At 47.4% G+C, this 20,809-nt stretch overlaps 1 protein-coding gene across 1 annotated transcript in view; it reads right to left on the bottom strand.

Annotated features, from left to right (window-relative positions):
* Positions 1 to 19,604, bottom strand: part of BCO1 (beta-carotene oxygenase 1) — a 39,228-nt gene extending 19,624 nt beyond the window's left edge. Inside the window, exons 1-5 of the mRNA XM_077754210.1 lie at positions 19,541 to 19,604; positions 14,661 to 14,789; positions 5,280 to 5,409; positions 3,573 to 3,720; positions 1,862 to 2,009 (exon numbers count right to left, since the gene is read on the bottom strand). Of these exons, the coding sequence (XP_077610336.1) occupies positions 1,862 to 2,009; positions 3,573 to 3,720; positions 5,280 to 5,409; positions 14,661 to 14,789; positions 19,541 to 19,604 (619 nt within the window). The remainder of the gene's footprint in view (positions 1 to 1,861; positions 2,010 to 3,572; positions 3,721 to 5,279; positions 5,410 to 14,660; positions 14,790 to 19,540) is intronic.
* Positions 19,605 to 20,809: the final 1,205 nt, after the last annotated feature.

The following is a 20,809-nucleotide window of genomic DNA, read 5'->3' as shown; positions in this document are numbered from 1 at the left end:
TGTGACGAGGGACTGTTACACATCCTGCTACAATCCAAGCAGACGGTAGGGTTCCCATTTTACAGATGGGAAACTGAGGTGTGATAGAATGGCCCAGCATTATGGCCAAAGGCACAAGTTAAGCCAAGACCCAGCGCCGTCGCTTAGCCAGGCTGCCTCCTCTGTTACTGGGAGAACAGCGCTCAGAGTGGAGCGAGAGAACAGAATGAAATAATGGGGCGTCCAAGATCCTGCTCTTATTCTTCTGCAAGGATGAGTCATCACTGGCCAAAAGGCCTCCCCGCCCAGGCCTGGGGCTGGTTTATAATGAGTTACCTGCAAGCGTCCCCACCTTTCTTGTGGCCACCTGTGCACACTGTAAACAGCTGGCTGGTGGGAGGGGTGCTGTGCGGTTGTGGGGTGGTTCTTTTCTTCACAAAACAAATGGAGCACAAAGCAAACCGAAGTGAAAAGTGCCCTGCCTGGGAGGAGGGAGGCGGGCGTGAATCCCAGGGAAGCTGCCAGCATGAAGCAGGTGATCAGAGGGGGGCTGCTGGCAAGATGTGGGGGCTCCTGTGAGCTGTGTGATGGTGGGCATGTCATCTGATCCCCCTCGGCCTCATCATCCTCCTTTGAAATAAGAGGTGCTAAGCTCAAATGCCCCAGCCTCCCCCAGGTCTGACATTTCTAGGATTCTGGCTAGGCCCTATATTCCTTTATTGGCTTAATTCATGGGAGTTCCATTTAACAAGAACACACTCATTGTGCCTTCTGACCTTAGGGGCTCACATCTGCCTGGAGCCTAGTAATTAGTTTCAGAGTTTCTACAGGATGGAGAGGGAGGGTGCCAGCAGGGATCACATGTGGAAGCTGGTTTTCCTAAACTGGCAGGTCAAGCCCAGCATCCTTGTAAGCTCTGCCCTGTCTCCTGAGCCCTGTGCAGCCCCCCTCAGGGGCGTGGTCTCATCAGTGTGGTTCCCAGGAGGGTCCTGGACAAAGAAGGGCCAGGAGCTTCTCCTCTTGGGGACATACAATCACAAATGGCCTGGGCTTTGCTCCAGGTTCCTGCCCTTAAATAGAGAAGGTTCAGAAGCCCCAGAGAATGGGGTGGGGGTCTGAAAGGCTGAAGGTCTGAAGCAGGGCTGAGCCCCCACAACACTGGGAGCCTGGCTTCAGGGGCTGGGATGAGAGTGGGGAGCATGGCTTTGGCATACAAAGTTTTGTTAGAAAACTAAAAGATATCGATGGGAAGGAAGGATGGATGGAAGGATGTTTGATGGGTGCATGGATGGACAGATGGATGGTTGGATGGATGATTGATAGGTGGATGGATGGATGATGGATGGATGGATGGATGGATGGATAGGTAAATGGTGGGTGGATAATGGGTAAATTAATGAATCAATGAACTGAAGCCTAAAGAAAGAAAAACAGGTTAGAATAGTAAAGGAACTGGGGCGCCTGGGTGGCTTAGTCGGTTAAGCGTCCAACTTTTGTTTAGGTCATGATCTCGCGGTTCGTGGGTTCGAGCCCCGCGTCGGGCTCTGTGCTGACTGCCAGCTCAGAGCCTGGAGCCTGTTTCAGAGTCTGTGACTCCCTCTCTCTCTGACCCTCCCCTGCTCGTGCTGTCTCTCTCTCTCTCTCTCTCTCCTAGAAATAAATAAAACATTAAAAAAAAAAAGAATAGTAAAGGAACTTACTTCTTCCAAAAGGAAGTCCATCCCCATCTCTTTTCTCCTTTAGGAGAAAAGATTCATGGTCATCTGAATCATTCATGAAGGAAAGTATCAGATTGAGTCTTGGGTCATCAACAAAAATCAGAACTCTTTGGAAGGAGCCACCCTTGATATCTGTGCTTCATCATATCCCCAGAAGGACCCACCTGGTACTGCGGCAGGAATCTTAAAGATCATATATTTTGTCTTCCCCTTGTCCATGATGGATGTGCCCAGATTAAGAATATTTCCAGCCGCATCATAATGAGGATGCGATGTTGCCAGATTTACCGCCACGTAGTTGCGATAGTCCACCTGCAAAATGAGGTGGGGAGGTTGGGTAAGACTTGATGAAAGTGAGTCACTTCTAGGTTCAGAGTGATGGCGACTACTTCTGCATCCCTCCTGGTCTGAAAGTAAGGCGACTTCACCTATCAAGAGGATGTTTACTCCTGAGCCCTGATATGACCTCCCAGGGAGCCTCCTACAGCACAGAGGCTGCAGGGGAGCTGGGGAGCTATAGGCTCTGCCCTGCCCCCAGGCCCTGTGCCCCTGGGTGTCCTCAGCATGGAGGCAGGATGCCTCATCGCAGAGTGATGACCTGGGCACAGCTAATCTTAGCTGTTGCCCTATGTCTTTCTGGTTACGTCATTTACATTCTCCCCTTTTGCATGCCACAGAGGCATCAATCTCCAGGCCTCTCTCTCAGGATTATTCTGGGAACAGAGAGTTACAAAAACAGTTGGTCAAAACGAAACTTAACTAACAAGCTCCACAATGACCCCCTACTCCCAACAGGGCACAGCCATAGAATAATGGGTGGCGGTGAGAACAACTGTCCTCCTTTCCTCTCCAAGAACAGCACAACCTCTGGCCAAAGGTCAGGCAATACTTCTTTCTCCCTTAGTGTTTCCTCTCTGAGGCTTTGTGGAGAGCATATGTCGGTTGGACCTATGCCACCCGGCTGCCTATGCTGGCCATAATTTTGCAGCTAAGAAAAGCACTCCCTTTACCAGATCGTTAAAATATATTGAGGAGACACTGAGGCTTTGGGCAGCCAGCTGGAGAAGATTGAAAGTGGGTCTATTGATTTTCATGAAAATGTTGACTTGATTTCTGCCCAGGAAAGGCATCTTACTTGGGTATTTATTTCCATCCCCTTGCTCTCTGCCTAAGGTCTCCCTCTTCAGGTCAACGCCAGGTAGGGCTGCTAGAGTCTGGGCACTCTGGTGCCGTCATTCATTCCAACTTAATTCATTCATTAAGCTCCCAATCAGTGCCAAGACGGTGGACCGTGTTATGGGCTGAATTGTGTCTTCCAAAAAGATCTATGGACCAAGAGTTAGGGCTTCAACATATTTGGAAACAGGGCCTTTGCAGATGTAATCAGGTTAAAATGAGGTCATTCTGGTTGGAGGTCGGCCCTAATCCAATGATTTGTATCTCTAGAAGAGATGGAGTGATGCATCTACAAGCCAAGAAGCATGGAGGATTCCTGGTGGCCACGAGCAGTAGCAAGAGGCAAGCCAGGATCTTCCCCTAGAGCCTTCAGAGAGAGCTTGACTCCCCAGACACCCTGATTTCAGACTTCCAGCTTCCAGAACTGTGAGAGGTTGGATTTCTGTTGTTTTAAGCACCTAGTTTGTGGTACTTTGTTTCGGTAGCCCTAAGAATAAATGCAGACACAGAAGTGAACCCATACAGTCCCAGCCCTGAGGGAGCTTAGAATCTAGTGCTAAGTGTTGTGCTAGGGAAGCTCAAGATCCAATGGCTTTCGGGGAGGGGCTGCTCCCAGTAGCTCCTGCAGGCCCCACGGCCCCACCCAGGGGGTCCCTTTCACGGGCCAGGAACTACTGCTGGTTGTAGATTCACTGGTACCTTCTCCAGGGTTTCCAGAGTCTGTGGGTTGATTTTCCGGATGTAATTGGTCTCTGTGATTGCATAGAAGTCCTCTCCACACTTCATGATGTTAATCAGGCAGTTGTCCGTGAAATCAGGGATGATATGGGAAAAGTAGGAGAAAGCTCTGTGGAAGAAAGCAGATCAATAGCAAATCGATGGCTGTGTCTACCCAGCTAGAAAGTTCTGCACAAGATGGCTTTAGTTTTCCGACCACTTAAAATGCTCTACTTCAATTAAGGGAGAAAAAGCTCGGGGTCCTAAAGGATCACTTGAGTCTAGAGGACTTGGTTATCCATTAGCCCAAAGATACCACCATGCTGAGTGAGCTAAGACATGAGTCATCTGGGACAAGATGGCCACCAACTGAACCCTCCTGGGCTCTCAAAAATCCAAAGGTCTCCCACACCACAGATACCAAGAACTCCTGGCAGGTTGTCCTGAAGTATTTTAAGAAGCTCTACGGAAATCATATGTACCCATCCATAATGGCCCCCGAAGACTAGAAAAACAGCTAATTCTTGCTTTTGGCAGGAACGAGGGCCCTTTGAATTTGTCCAGGAAAAGTTTTTTTTTTCTTTTAAAGGAAAGCAGACAAATGATGAGATTAAAAACTCATCATTTGTTTGATCAGAAGATCCTGTATCCATGTATTGGTTAGTGCTCCCCCTACTGGCCAACAGTGAAGCAGCAAAGATGTCCTACATGGTATTTTACATCCATTCCCTCACACTCCCTTGGTCCTGCATGGCTCCTCCCCACACCTGCAGGCCTGAGTGCAGTGTCTGCTGTGTGCCAGCCCCAACACTGGATCCTGGCACTGGAAAGATGATGTCAGTTCCGGAAAAGGAGACGCCATCTTCCATCTCTGGGCCAGTGTACCAACACATGTCCTAAATCTCCTAGATCTGAAGAGTATCAGGAAGGAGATACTGACAGCAAGTCTGATTCTCTGGCCAACAACTTAATTGTCAAGTGTGTGATACATTCAGTCATTAGAGCTCAGGTGATGTGAAATGCAGTCAACAACAACAAAATGCCCTTTGCTGTGTCTTTCTCCCGTTTGCCAATTTCCCTCCCCACAGACCCTACCAGTTTCTCTAGACACATACAAGCACAAATACATCTTCATTTCCTCCTGCTTTTTTGCACCCTACACAGCATATTTTAGGCTCTTTCTACACCTTACTCCTCCTCATGCTCACCACTTAGCAATGTATCTTGGAAATCTTTCCATTCAGTACACAGAGAGCGTCCTTATTCCTTTTTTACTTCTGCCTGGTATTTTCTTGTATACTTTCACTTTTATCTAACTACTCTTCTGTTGATGAACATTTGGGTTATTTTCAGTTCCTCATTACAACAAATGATGCAGACGTGAATAATGCTGTACATTTGTCATTCCAGACGCAAGCAAGATTATCTCTAGATTGAAGACAACACACATTTGCAAGAGAATTCCAAATTGCTCTCCTGCCAGCCATGTGGGAAAAAAATGCCTAATAATCTGTCATATGCTTATCGCCTCTCTTGCTCTCAGTGATCAAGAATCACATAGCATCTAGACGGGCAAAGCCTGGTCAGGTGGTTTTCATGCACACTAAAGAGGACTCTAGGAGCGGATGCTGGTTGTTTTGACCACCAAGGATGTCAAAAAGCACGACCAGATTCAAAGCGGACAGTTACTTGGAAAATACGTTTTTGCAGGGGTCCGGATGGGCCATCGTCCCAAACTCTGACACCACAATCCTGTTGGCCTTGATGTTGGCATTGTAGGTATCGCTTCTCAGGTATTTGCTCCTGTAATAGACTTCTCCTAAAAAAAAAGAAAGAAAGAGGAAAGAAAGAAAGAAAGAAAGAAAGAAAAGAAAGAAAGAAAGAAAGAAAGAAAGAAAGAAAGAAAGAAAGAAAGAAAGAAAGAAAGAAAGAAAGAAAGAAAGAAAGATGCAGAATCATCCCAGGCTGACACCTTTACAGAGTTTTAAGGTCAATTTCAGCCATGCTAGGGGTGTTACGGGGAGAGGACGAGGGGGAGGTGAGTTCAGTAAAGCAGTCCCTTTACTGTGTGCTTGATACAAGAGCATTTGCAGTGAGTTATCACACAGTTCCTCACCCGAGATTCACAACTGTATGTCAAGGTAAGTATCCTGAAGAGCTCCATTTCACATGGCAGGGAACAGGAACCTTCAGCTGCCCGGCCAAACGTCACCTAGCCCAGAGGTGCTGACCTGCCTGGCCCACTGACATCTCTTCTACCATGCTGGTATCGCTCCAGGGAGGTTCAGATTTGGAGGACTGGTTCAGAAGGCCTCATACTTGGGGGCTAGTTTCCCTAGGGCCTGGTTCAGCCTTGGTAGCCTTTCATTGACAATTTTAGCCCCTGGAGTAATATTTGATACCTATTACAACCAGAGGGTGACCTAGGGCCCAATTCTGCATAGTGGGTCAGTGCATGTGTGGATGTCTAATTCATGCAGTTACTGGAGAAAATCTAAGTCATGCATAAAAGCAGAGACTCTTGACCAGTTCATCAAGACCAACCTGAAAATGTACCAGATGGCTCTAGACCTGTATTAGGTTCCTATGGCTATTGTAACAAATTACCACAAACTTAGTGACTTATAACAACACAGATTTGCTATCTTACTGTTTTACAAGATATAGGCTGAAATGGGTCTTATAGGCCTAAAAAGCAAGAAGTCAGCAGAGAATCCATTTCTGGCTTTTCTAGCTTCTGGAAGTCGCCTGTATTGCTTGACTTGTGGTCATATCACGCTGCCCTCTGATCCTACTGTCACATCTTTTTCTGACTCTGACCCTTCTCTTTCCCTTGTGACTACAACCAGCCTACCAGGAAAATTTCCCCAACAGAAGGTCTTTAACTTAATTACATCTGCAAAGACCATTTTACTTTGCAGAGTGACCTGTAACATATTCACAAGTCCCTTCCTGGAGAGAAAGGGGAGCAGGGGTGGGGGAGAGAAGAGGAGAGAGCTGAGGAGGCCCAGCTCCCCAACCAGGAGTGGATGGATCAGGTAAGTCTTCCTGGAGGAGGGAAGCCCTTGAAAGAGCACTTGGAAGACAAGTAAAACTGTTTGCCCACAACAGACTGGGGAGGTGCAAGTAGGAGAGGGGGCAAGGCACTTCCGTTCACTCTTCCTGGGAAGTCTGAAAGCACAGGCCTGGAGTGGAAAGGGCAGCCCGCCGCCTGCAAGAGCTGAGGCAAGATGGGCCTGAGCACGAGGTAGGGGCTTGGGTGCAGCAGGAATGAGACGAGGTCAAGGGATGAAGCCCTACTGGGATACAAGAGGCCTCTGAATGTCATTGGCTGGACAATTTGAAACCTCTAGGTCTTTAAATTTTCATTTAATTTTGCTGTGAATTAGGAAGTGACATGTTGACTTTTCCACCCTCAAGAACACATTCCTTGCTGTAGTAAAATGTATGGTTCCAATGCTGGTACAATTATAATATGCAGGGGCGCCTGGGTGGCTGTCGGTTAAGCGTCCGACTTCAGCTCAGGTCATGATCTCATGGCTCGTGGGTTCATGCCCTGCATCGGGCTCTGTGCTGCCTGCCAGTTCAGAGCCTGGAGCCTTTTTCGGATTCTGTGTCTCTCTCTCTCTCTGACCCTCCCCTGCTCACGCTGTCTCTCTCTCTCTCTCTCTCAGAAATAAAAAACATTAAAAAAATTTTAAATTATAATATGCAAAAAAGTAGTCACACCGACATTTCATTCCTATAAAAAAAAAGTTGATCAGAGAAGTGTCCCTCACATTCCACTGCCTTCCTAAGTGATGGGCTTAGGAGAGAATGCCTTCCTAAGAAATTCTTGTCTGGTGACTTTTTGTATTTAGGAAAGGAAATTGCGCTAAGAGCTAACATTTATTGAGCATGTGTGTGCTAAGTGCCGTGTGGACACTTTATGTGTATTTTCTGGTTTAATTCTCAGAACAGTGGAAGTGTATAGAATACACCAACTAGAAATGCGTTCTTGGAGGCGGGGGGTGAGGGGGGAAGGAATCAACCTAATGCCATTTGCAAATTAACAGCAAAACAAAATTTAAACAATGCGGGGAAAGTTTCAAATTTCTTACCAAATGAAGTACAAGGAGCTAAGGCATTCATGGCCTTGCAGACCCATTTCCAGTTACTAAAATCGAGGCACAGAGAGGTTAAGAACCTTGCTTGAAGCCACACTGCTAGCAAGAGGGTAATCTGGACTCAGACCCTGACAGGGACACCATCATCAGTGTGACCATCCTGTCCGATGCTGGTTATTAAAAATACACCCACAGAAATATGCTACCACAGCTGCACAGCTTGATGAAGCTGCAGAAATGGAACCTGCCCTTATGAGCTACCTCCTAATTGACAGAACAAGAGCCTTCTGGAAGCCCTTCATATCTCATCCAATCACCACCTCCCCTCACCCAGAGAACCACTATCTTGACCTCTAACAGACTCGATGAGTTTTACCCTCAGGATTATATTTTCACATCCAGCTCCAAAGGATGCGAGTGTCCATTTCAAGTGGTAATGACTCCCACCTGCACAGTTAGATGGAAATAGTAACAATAATGGTGACACTAGGCTTCGTAAAATTGGAAGAGATCATGAAGGGCTTTCTAGTTCTTTCTCCAGTCTTCAGGAGGTAATTCTGTGTGCCCAAGGGGCAGATAACCATCCATTCTCTCCTCAAACATCTTTTCAGAGGTGGCTGCTGTGAATAAAGATGACTGAGACAGTTCAGGAAGGGGAGTTCTGTTCTGGGGCAGCACAAAGAAATAGGGAGGAAGGTTGGGAGTTGGGGCTTTTGGTTAATCCAGCCCTGGGTTCATGCATCCACCAAGTACCTAGGAAACACCTCTGTGGGCCAGGAAATGGGAGTTAGCAGGGAAGGCAAATCTCTACTCCTGAGGGGATTCAAGTCTCCACATGGCTATGAACCCTGCTTGGTCATCTACCATCCATGCACTTGACCTGTGTCAGAGGTGAGGCTCCATCCCCTCTGGTCTGATGTGAGGATAATGGTATGTTCCTTACAGAGTTGCTGTGACATTTAAGTCCTGTAAAGCATGCAGCACATAGTAGGTGCTCAGTAAAAGCTACATATGCTATTGAAATGCAAGAGTAGGTAGAGTGGGCACAGCTTTGGCTCCAGGTTTCTTCCCAGTCTAAGCTGTTTGACCATGGGCGAGTCTCTTTATCTCACTGAACCTCAGTTTTCTCAACTGGAAATTTGGGGCCACACAGCCCTTCCCCAGATAGGACTGGCTGTTTGAAATGAGATGGAATGATAGAAGGAGTCTGGCCCATTGGCACACAGCATGAGCTTGCCAAGTAATGGCTGCTGAAATTCTGAATCGTCCAAAAAAAATCCTGGAGGCAGAAAGACTCAGCTAGGGGTTGGTGAGGCCACACACACACTGGTCTTTGGTCACGTGTTACACAGACTCTGCTGCAGGGCCATCCTGGTCTACCCCTGAGTCAGCCTGTCCTTTGCTGGTCACTCTCTGAGGTGTGCCACCCACGGGCACTAGCTAAGGTGCTTTGCCTAAAATGAGGAATTATGCTCATTTGAGATGTAAACATCCATCCCAGGCTCGCTGTCAGCAAGAGGCCCGTTTCCTATAAACAACCAGTCCCAGAGCATCGAGGGCACAGGGCACAGGAAAATGCGTTTCTGGAATTGCTCAAGGCTGACGCTCAGCTCTGAGGCTGAGATTAAAGGCCACTGTACATTCCCCAGCACCCTGATTCCTGGTGAGCCCCAATTAGCCACATTCTTTCTAAAGGGACACAAGTAAACAGATGTGCTCCTGCATGGAATCTTTTAGAACTGGGTCAAGCTTGATATTCTGCGGGGAATGGGATCTTTTATATATACATATCTCTTCATTTTAAGCAAACTTCTAAAAGGCTACTTAGAGCTATAATAATTCAAAAAATTCTGCTTCAGAAAAGTTCTGAAGAGCTCTTTTTGACCCTAAACCTTGGTGATGCTGGCTCTTAGAATTCACACATTTGGATCCTCCTGGGACAATGACCTTGCCTCTTAGTAGAAAAGTATTGAATGTTCTGCTGAGGGAAATGGGTTCATTCTCCTCTATGCCTGCTTTATTAAAATTCTGACACAATTTTAGATTTATAAGAAAGAGCACTCTTTTGTCTGGCTTCTCCTGCACTCTGCCTCATTTAGTTAAATCTTTGTTAGGTTTTCATTTATTTTATTATTATTATTTTTAATGTTTATGTATTTTTGAGAGAGAGAGAAGGAGCATGAGGAGGGTAGGGCGAAAGAGAGGGAGACACAGAATCCGAAGCAGGCTCTAGGCTCTGAGCTGTCAACACAGAGCCCCACGCAGGGCTCAACCCCATGAACCGTGAGATCATGACCTGAGCTGAAGTTGGACCCTTAACCAACTGAGCGACCCAGGTGCCCCAAATCTTTGCTAGGTTTTCGAAGCATTAACTTTTTTTTTAAAACTTTTTTAATGTTTTCTTTATTTCTGAGAGAGAGAGAGACAGCGTGAGCAGGGGAGGGGAAGGGAGAGAGGTAGACACAGAATCTGAAACAGGCTCCAGGCTCTGAGCTGTCAGCACAGAGCCCCACGCAGGGCTCAACCCCATGAACCGTGAGATCATGACCTGAGCTGAAGTCGGACGCTTAACCGACTGAACCACCCAGGCGCCCCTCAAAGCATTAACTTTCACTGGCCTCTGCTGAAAGCCACAAACCATTTTTCTATCTTCTTGCTTTCTTACTCCAGTTTCTTCTTACTGGTCTGCCACTGATTCGGGCTCTTCATGCTGGCTCTACATTAAATCACCTGGTGCTCTGAAACAGTGGCAGAAGCTTGAGCCCCACCTTAGTCTTGGGTGGGACAGGATGGTTAGGCTACAGGTCCACTGTGGCAGTCTGCTCGAGGTCATCAAGGAAACTTGTTAGAAACACTGATACTCTGACCTTACCCTTCAGGATGATGACTCACTCAGCCTCAGGTAGGTGGGTGGGGGGGGGTGTCTCAGAATTTACAGCTTTAATCCTAGGGGGTTCTGATGTGAGAAGTATACAAACGACCTTTTGAGAAATACTGGCTCTGTGTTACCTGCAAATCAGAGAATGCTGCTCACTCTGTGCACGCCCCCTTGAATCACGTATAGTAGTACTTAACATTTTTGGTTTATGTTTCCACTTTTGGGGAGTCAGATTGGGGAGCCTCTGGGAGTTCTATCGGAGACGAGACATGAGGCCAAGCCGTGCCACCCAGTGTTGGCAATCTGGAGGCCTCAAGAGGACTGCAGTGGAGAGATGAGGGACGGTAGCTGGCAGAAGGGGGCAGAGGGGGTATAACTGCATAAAGCTTAGGTCTTGGGATTCGGGATTATACCTGCCCTCCACCACGTCTTAGCTGTGTGTATTTGAGCAAGCTACTTGGATTCTCTGGGCCTCAGACTCATTGTAAAATCGAGAGATACCTTCCTCAGGAGCTATAGTGAGGGCTAAGTTATGGGTGGACATGAAACACTTGGGTCAGTGGCCATCAAGCGCTCCCTGTAGTGAGTGTTGAAGAGATGGGCTGGGAATGTTTTACTCCCTTTTTCCAAAACAACCTTTACATCATTCATGCCATTTTGGCTCCATAAATTGTTTTCTAGTGCTCCTCAGGGCCAGGGCCTATGTTGGGTGATAAAGACACAATCTGAACAGAAATACCGTGCTCTGGGCTTCCCACCCTAGGCTGGAGAATGGCAAGCTGACCACTGAAAAGCAGAGTGGGGCATGTACACTCAACACAGGACAGGTTCAAGAGCAGGATGAGAAAGAGTGAGTAATTGGGTGGACTCTCCGTACTTCTCATTTTCCACAGTTCCAGATTATGGGTAGAACTATTGAAAAAATACATTTTTTGGGGCGCCTGGGTGGCTTAGTCAGTTAAGCATCCGACTTTCGCTTAGGTCATGATCTCGCGGTTCGTGGGTTCGAGCCCCGCGTCGGGCTCTGTGCTGACTGCCAGCTCAGAGCCTGGAGCCTGTTTCAGTCTGTGACTCCCTCTCTCTCCGACCCTCCCCTGCTCACACTGTCTCTCTCTCTCTCCTAGAAATAAATAAAACATTAAAAAAAAATTTTAAAAAAAGTACATTTTTTTTCTGTATATTATGATGTTTTGACATCTTAAAAAACCTTTATGGCTGGAGGAAACTATTCTTCTCTGGACTAGACAGTTCTTAGAGGTAGTAAAGGGCTACCTTTGAGATGCATGTCTTTGAGATGACATGGGAAATGAACCAATCCAGAGCCAGACCTCCTCTGTCTGGCCCATGTACTCTGGGAGGCAATATTCTTCCACCTTAATCGCCCCAGGGCTAAGTGCCAGGCAACCAGGGACTGCCCCTATAGCCCAAAGCCCGCCAACACAGTTCACACCAGCCAATTCTATGCTGTCTACTCCACCCTGTCTCGCCTTTCCCTCAGAAACCCCAGTACATGGCATAAAAAGAGACACATCAATGGAACAGAATAGAGAACCCTGAAATGGACCCACAAAGGTATGGCCAACTAATCTTTGACAAAGCAGGAAAGAATATCTGATGGAATAAAGACAGTCTTTTCAGCAAATGATGCCAGGACAACTGGACAATAACATGCAGAATAATGAACCTGGACCGCTTTCTTACACCATACTCAAAAATAAACTCAAAATGGATGAAGGACCTAAATGTAAGACAGGAAGCCATCAAAATCCTAGAAGATAAAGCAGACAAAACCTCTATGACCTTGGCCACAGCAGCTTCTTACTCAAACACATCTCTGGAGGCAAAGCAAACCAAAGCAAAAATGAACTATTGGGACCTCATCAAAATAAAAAGCTTCTGCACAGTGAAGGAAATAAGCTTTGCTTTCAGCAAAGCTAAAAGGCAACTGATGGAATGGGAGAAGAAATTTGCAAATGACATATCAGATAAACGGTTAGTATCCAAAATCAGATCCCAGCCCTACCTCGGTGACCTCAGATAAGTCACTCAACCACTCTGAAGTTCCCATTTCCACACCTGCAAAGAGGGGACAAGAACATCTCCCACGCAGCACTAATGTGAGCAGCTGAAATGGGCCACAAGGACCTGGCAGTCCACCAAGCAGGGCCTCATGGGAAGGAAGCCACTGTACTTCATCTTTCATGCACCTTTATTTCCCTAGGAATCTGGTAACTTCTGTCTAGAAAAGAGGATTGTTATGGCTTAGGGCTGTCAAGAAATATGGAACCATCCACTCTGTAGCTGAGTCTCAGCAAAATCTGTTTGTTTTTGCAAACTTAGAACTCATGGTTTTCACACATGGGGTCTCTATTTGTGAAATCTTGGAGCAAGCCACTGGCATAGCGTCTGCACTCAAAAAAATAATTGCTAACTGGCTTAAAAGAAATAGCAATTAAGCAAAATAATGGTAATGCTTACTGAGCATGTGTTACGTGCCAGTCACTATACAATGCTCCTTACACATATTAATGCCTTTAACTTCCACAGCAACTCTATGCTGATATCTCCATTTCATAGATAGGGGGGCAGATAGAGAGACAGGTTGAGTAACTTGGCCAAGGTCACACAGCTTGGGTGCATGTTATCTAGGATGAAGATGGGATTCAAACCCAGTGACAGTGATGGTGGTTTTCAATTGATTCTGTGCCTACCATGTATCACCATGTATCTACCATGTCTAGCCCTTGCTAGACACCCAGGATGACTTCTTTTAATTTTTTTAAATTTTTTAATTTTTTTTGTTATTTTATTTTTGAGAGAAAGAGAGAGACAAAGGATGAGCAGAGGAGGGGCAGAGAGAAGGGAAGACAGAATCTGAAGCAGGCTCCGGGCTCTGACCTGTCAGCACAGAGCCCAACACAGGGCTTGAACTCACGAGCCATGAGATCATGACCTGAGCCAAAGTCGGAGGCTCAACTGACTGAGCCACCTAGGTGCCCCTACATACCCAGGACCTCTAATGATCATGACAGCTCTTCATAGGGAATCATCAAGCTCTTTATGCTGAGGAGGAAACTAAGGCCTAGAGAGTGAAGTGACCGGTTTATCATGCTAGGAATCTGGGGGTTCAAGAAAAATGTCACCAAGCTGAAGAAGCACTTGGACATGAACTTGCTCAGCATGTGACCCTGAGCCTGTGAAAGCCTCACACAACCCATCTCGGACATCTGTAAGAACCCAGAGCATGCTGTTGTGATGCCACAGCCAACAGCAAATAGCCTACAATCCACCTGTCGAGCAGGCACCTGAACTCAGAATTCCACCCTATCCAGCCATTTCTATCGGCCCCTGGGGAGAGCCACTGAGCTTGTAGTTGAGCGACTGGCCTTGCCTGGTGAGCAACAGACTCAGCTCTGTTCTTTTCAGCTCTATGCTCTTCCTATTTTTAATTGAGGCGTGTCCGATTCCAAAGCCAGCAACCTTGTCCTGTTCTTGCCCTTCTTATTGAGGACACACATTATTTTGCAGGTCTCTCTCTTTGAAAGAGAACCTTAGCCGCCTTTCCAGGGAGGTTTGTGCTTCATGGTTGGCTCAATGATGGCCTCCCCAAGATGTCCATGTTCTAATCCTTGGAGTCTGTGACTATGTTACCTTACAGGGCAATGTAAATGTGATTAAAGTAAGGATTTTGAGAAGGGAGGTTATCTTGGATTATCTGGGTGGGTGCAATGCCATCACAAAGGTCCTTGTAAGAGGCAGACCTGAGGATCAGAGGAGATGTGATTTTGGAAGCAGGGGGTGGGGTGGGGGGGAGTGAGGGAGAGAGAGCACCACACAAGATGGCCTGCTGCCTGCTTTGCAGATGGAACTGGGGCCACAAGCTGAGGAATGCAAGTGGCCTCTAGAAGCGGGGACAGGCAAGGAAATGGACTCTCTCCCTGGAGTCTCCAGAAGGAGTGTGGCCCTGCCAATGCCCAGTTTTGACTTCTGACTTCCATATCTGTAAGATCACATCTGTGCTGTTTTCAGCTACTCAACTTGTGGGTGTCTTTCATCAGCGATGGCAAACCCATGTGGTCCCCTTACCATCTCTAATCATGAAGCTGTGGAGCAAGGCCAGGCCATCAAACCAGTGGTTGTATCTGGTCTCCCCCACTGTGTGCATTCCAGGCCCGTTGCGAAGCAGGATGCCCTGCAGCCATGATGGAATCCTGCCTGTTAAGAGAAAGAAAGTTTTGTTTCCGGTTCCTTGTCCCCACCAGAAAGCTACGAGACATGGCCATGGAGAGGAATGGAGGCCATTGTCCCGTCACCACTCACCGCACCCATTCATCCATATACTGGTTGTTTGCATTGTGCTAGCACTGAGGGTATGAAGGTGAACAGACGTCACCCCTGTCCTCAAGATGCTCACCACCCACAGAGCAGACGGATGAACAGACGGCCAAACCACACTGGGATAAAGGCAACATCACAGGCTCTACAAGAGTGCTACGTGGAACAGAACCTCACCCCGAGGTGGGGTGAGGGCTGGGAGGGTTCTTCCTGGAGGAGCCGCTGGCTGAGTCTTGAGGGAAGGTAGGTATTTGTCTCAAAAAGGCACAAGGAAAGAACATTCTGGAACTGTGCCATCTGATATGGTAGCCACCAGCCTCAGGCGGCCAATGGGCACTGAAACCTGGCTAGTCCAAACTGGGATGTGCTGTTAGTATAAAATACACATCAGACTTCAAAGGCTAAGTGTGAAAACAAAATGTAAAATATTTCATTAGCAATTTAATTTTTTTTCTTTTAAATAAAGTTTAGGATTTTTTTGAGAGAGAGAGACAGAGTGTAACCAGGGAAGGAGCAGAGAGAGAGAAGACAACACAGAATTTGAAGAAGGCTCCAGGCTCTGAGCTGTCAGCACAGAGCCTGACACAGAGCTTGAACTCAGGAGCTGTGAGATCATGACCTGAGCCGAAGTTGGACACTTAACCAACTGAGCCACCCAGGCGCCCCTCATCAGCAATTTTAAAAATATAGATTACATGCTGAACTTATAATATTTTGGGTAGGTTAAGATATACTATTAAAATTAACTATACCTGTTTCTTTTTTTACTTCTTTGACCGTAGCTATTAGAGAACCTAAGTTCCCATGTGGTGTGCATTATATTTCTGTTGCACAGCTCTGCTCTAGAGCTAGGGTGCTGGAACGGACGTGGTTGGTGCCCCACCCTCATCCTCCTGGCACAAACCTCTCCCTGAAGGCTGCTTTCTGTGACTTCTCTGCCAGAAGGCTTTGTTTTCACTGCAGGAGCTGCTCTGCCCACACGCTGGGCAAGCTGGAACACCTTGGAGTTAATGCCCCTGGAAGTGGCTGTCACCCAGTGATGGATGGGGAGTTGGGCATCAAATGCCACAACTTCCTTGCCCTCAGTTGGGACACTATGAGGCATGCCTTACACTATGTCCAGAGGGTTCAGCTCTGATGGCTCACGGTGGCCAGTGGCTTGACAATGCCCCCTTTACTGGTTTCCCTCCCGATGTTTCTTGAGATCATGTCCCAGATAAACTACTTACATCTGAAGTCTTCTCTCTGGAGGAATCTGAACCAAGAGATTAAAGACCAGCTCAAAGACCAGCTGATGTGCCAGTTATTTAGCAAGACTGGACAGTAATTTTCGAGGGAGGATGCTCTACGTATTGAGGCTGGAGAGTTAAGCAGGGGCCCGGTGATAAAGGCCAATGAGAACTTAAGGGCTTTGATTTGATGCTCAGAAGAATGGGGGCAGCTTGGAGGTTAAAACAGAGAACCATAGGATCAGTTTTTTGTGTGTGCATTGTTTTTTGGTTTTTTTTTGACTGAAATAAAATTCACATAACAGAAAATCCACCATGTTAAAATTTTTTGTAATGTTTATTTTTGAGAGAGAGAGAGCAAGAGAGCGAGCGAGAGCACACACAAGTGGAAGAAGGGCAGAGAGAGAGGGAGACACAGAATCCAAAGAGGCTCTACGCTCTGAGCTGTCAGCACAGAGCCCGAGAGCTTGAACTCACGAACCTCGAGATCACAACCTGAGCTGATGTTAAGCAACCTCAGATGCTTAACCGACTGAGCCACCCAGGTGCTCCCAAAATCCATCATCTTCAAGTGTACAATTCAGGAGTTTTTAATATATTCACAGTGTTGTGCAACCATCACCATCTAGTTCTAGAACATTCCATCACCCCAAAACAAAGCCCTGTACTCCTGACAACCACCAATCTATCTCCTGTCTCTAAGGATCTGCATCTTCTGGATAGCTCATACTGATGGAATACGCTCAGATTTGGGGTTTCAAATGTCATTTCTGACTGTGGTATGGAGTGCGGCAGCAGGAGCCCAGGGGAGGCGGCAAGACCAGAGAGAGAGAAAGGATGGGGGGAAACAACAGAACAGAGGGTTGGAGGGCCTGGAATGGATAGGACTAGGAGTTTGAGTGAATATGGGGGGACACCCCAAAGGGCCACTGAGTCTCCTGCCCTGGACAACGGAGTGAGTAGTGGGGCTACTCACAGAGACCCAGATGCAGGAGGAGAAGGTAAGGCAGAGAGAGGTGTGTGAGCCTACAGTGAAAGCCCTCCACAGAAGGAGGGCACTTACTGAGCACCACATGCCAGGCACTGGGCTGCAGGTGCATTAAATCATATAGCCCTTGCAGCAACCCTGTTTGAGAGAAGAGAGAACGGAGGCAGTTAATTCTTAAGTAACTGGCCGAGGAGGTTTCAGAGCCAATAATGCATAGCCCGATGTGAAGCCTGGATATGGCTTCTCTGGGCAGACGTGGCCACGTAGGCACAATCTTTTGTTAGGCATTGGCCTATGGACACTAGCCAACTGATTAGACTTGACCCAGGACTCAAAGTCTGGACTGAGGGTCAGGAGCCTGTCCTCCACTGGATACTTGGCCTTGGGCAGGTTGCAGCCCCTCTCTGGTCCTCAGCTTCCCTCAAGGTGTGATTTACAGCAGTGGTTCTCACACCTGGAAGCAGCCAGAGGGCTTGTAGAAACAGACTCCTGGGCTCCACCCTGAGAGGATCTGATTCAGTGGGTGGAGTAGGCCCAGGAGTTCATGATTCTAACAGGTGCCCAGGTGATGCTGAGCGGCAGGTCTAGGGTGGAGGTGGGGAGAACAGCTAATCTAGATCGAGGACCCATTCAGATCTGTACCTACCATTACGGTTTTCCAAAATTTCCAAGTCGTAATAAACAGAAGGCGTATGGGCGATGTGTCCATGGGATCCCAGAGTATAAAAGGATAGGCTCTCATTTAAAAAAAAAAAAATTAATAGGGGCTCCTGAGTGGCTCAGTTAAGCATCCAACTCTTGATTTCAGCTCAGGGCACAACCTCAAGATTGGTGAGTTTGAGTCCCACATCAGGCTCTGTGCCGACAATGTGGAGCCTGCTTCGGATTCTCTCCCTCCCTCCCTCTCCCTCTCTCTGTCTTTCCCTCCCTCCCTCTCTCCCCCTACTCTGCTGTGCTCTCTCTCAAAGTGGATACACTTAAAACAATTTTTAATTAGGGGCGCCTGGGTGGCTCAGTCGGTTAAGCGTCCGACTTCAACTCGGGTCATGATCTCACAGTCCAGGGGTCTGAGCCTCACGTCAGGCTCTGTGCTGACAGCTCAGAGCCTGGACCTTGATTCAGATTCTCTGTCTCCCTCTTTCTCTACCCCTCCCCGTTCACTCTCTGTCTCTGTCTCTCAAAATAAAATAAAGGCACAAAAAATAATAAAAAAAACAAAAAACCCACAATTTTTAATTAAAAATTAATAGTAAACATACTTTTGTTTTTGGAAAAAAACCTCCATCTTTGTATAATCTAGATCTTTTAAAAACTTAAGGGGCGCCTGGGTGGCTTAGTCGGTTAAGCGTCCGACTTTCGCTTAGGTCATGATCTCACGGTTCGTGGGTTCGAGCCCCGCATCGGGCTCTGTGCTGACTGCCAGCTCAGAGCCTGGAGCCTGTTCAGTCTGTGACTCCCTCTCTCTCTGACCCTCCCCTGCTCACGCTGTCTCTCTCTCTCTCTCTCCTAGAAATAAATTTTAAAAAAACATTAAAAAAATTTAAAAAAAAACTTAAAATTTTCCAGTATTAAGAGCACGTGAGAGATGGAAACAAAGCTGGTTTCTCTGTTTGTACTCTCGTTTGTACTTCAAGTTTTTTATATATGTGCATATACATGGAACACACACACAGCTTATACGTGACCTTGGTAATCAGAGAAAAACATACACAGAAGCTATTTTCTCAAAAGGCTGCCAAGGCCATCCCTGAGTTGAAAAGCTACAATCTGACTTTCCTCACAGAGAAAAACTCTCACTCGTGGAAAACCTCCAGTCCGTGTATCTGAGGGTGAAAACACTTGTGTGGCCTGAGCCGGGCTGCTCGTGGCTGTCTGGGGCAGCTCAGAAGAAAAGGCCAGAGAAATAAGCGATGAAGAAATCGTGACACAGAGCCCGCTGAAGGAATTTCCTCACGGCGGACCCCACTCAGGTGCTGTTTGGCCTATGGCTCTGCAGGAAGTCTAAGGACAAAATGACACCGTGGGCGCCTGAGAGGGAATCCCGTGTGCTCTGCATGTCCTCTAGCATGAACGAGCCCGGGCTCACCTACACCCCATTGCACTATGAAATTAACTTAGGAGGTGCATAGTTGCACAAACGTATCACACGCTTGTGATGTGCCACGTTTTGCAGACCAATTCCCCTGTCGCTCCTGCAAAGAGGGAGAACCGCTCCCTCCTCCTTGGGCACAGTCCCCGTGTATAAAAGCACACCTAGATGTTCACAGAGAACACGTCTGGGCTACGGATCATTTCCCTCTATTGCTTTCCAGATTTTCCAAAAATAATGTACAATACATATTACTTTCATAAACAGAAAAGAGTGTATATCTGTACAAGATCAGAAGAGCCAGTCGTCTGTGCAAAACACTCACCTGTCACTTGGGCCTTCACGGGTTCTAGCTGCTCCTTCTTATTTCTGCCAAATATTATATCCATCGCACGGGGCGCTGAGCAGGGGTGATGCTGAGAGTGAGCAGACACTACTGTGTTTGAGGCAATTGCTCTGCAGCTCCTTTTCTTTCCTTTCTGCTCTCCTGCAGCTTCCTTCACTTACATCTCTTTCCCTCCGAGGCCACAAGGGTCTGGTTTCTCTCTGTGCCGTACTGGCGTTATTTATCTTTGGTCAAAGGTCAAATTCCCCAGCTGGGAGTCCTGGACAATCTTAATTGTATCCCCAACCCCCTCTCCAGCTCTGCTTCTGGCTTAAGCAGGGAAAGCTATTTTTTTTTCTCGGTTCAAATTGGTGGGATAATCGAGTGTGTGCATTCAGCGTAGGTATGCAGTCTGAAATACCCCAACCCAGGAGGTGGAGATGATTTACGATCACAACAGGAAGAGGTCCTGATAGTGACCCAAGACGCCTGAGATTAAGGGAGCCGGGAGCATGTGAATCACAGGAATTCCTGCTGTGTGTGGAAGGACCTTCTTCTGCACAGAGTCAGTTTTTGCTTTGTCTGGCATAAAGGTCCCTGAACCGCCCCTTCCTTAAAAAAATCATAGGCAAAGAGCAACTTTATTTTTTTTGAGAAGTAAACATAAAATGTTTACCCACTTAAATAAACATAGGGAGCCAAAAACGCTACTCAAGAACAATGGGGAATGGTTAAAAAAAAACACGTCAGTTCGACTTCTTGGTGTCAAAATGATGCCCGAATGTGATTTCAGTGGTGCTCGCATGTGATTTCAGGGTTCCCCTGTATTTGTGCCTCTTGCTGTGATGCAACTGCCCCAAATCCATAATCAAGTGGCCAGGATGCTGGTTGATGAATTAATGGACTCCTCTCTACTCCCACTGCTTAAAAGAGCAGCTGTTTCCCCCTGGGCAGAGGAAGGCAGAGTGTGGTGCCCGCCTCCCCTCAGCCGCTGAGGGCAGTTCTTGCCAGGTCTGGGCCCAGACCGAGTTCCTGGATCTCGGGGCCCAGATGGGACAGCTGCCTGGTCTGGCTGTACGCCCACCCCTGGCTGGAGCTCCCTCGGGTCAGGTCCAGCACCTGGCCTCCCTCTACACCTACTGATGCAGGATCTCTAAGGGAAGCCGAGCCCTCGCTCGTTTTACAAATGTCTCAGAGGATTCTAATTCTCGGCAGGGGCTGAGGGGCTGTGGTCCAAGGGAAGACGCTGCATGTTTGAGTTGATACTAG

The sequence above is a fragment of the Crocuta crocuta genome, unplaced genomic scaffold, assembly GCF_008692635.1.
Source record: "Crocuta crocuta isolate KB4526 unplaced genomic scaffold, BGI_CrCroc_1.0 scaffold61, whole genome shotgun sequence".
NCBI classification, from domain to species: Eukaryota; Metazoa; Chordata; class Mammalia; order Carnivora; family Hyaenidae; genus Crocuta; species Crocuta crocuta.
This window is presented reverse-complemented; position numbering and strand designations above follow the sequence as displayed.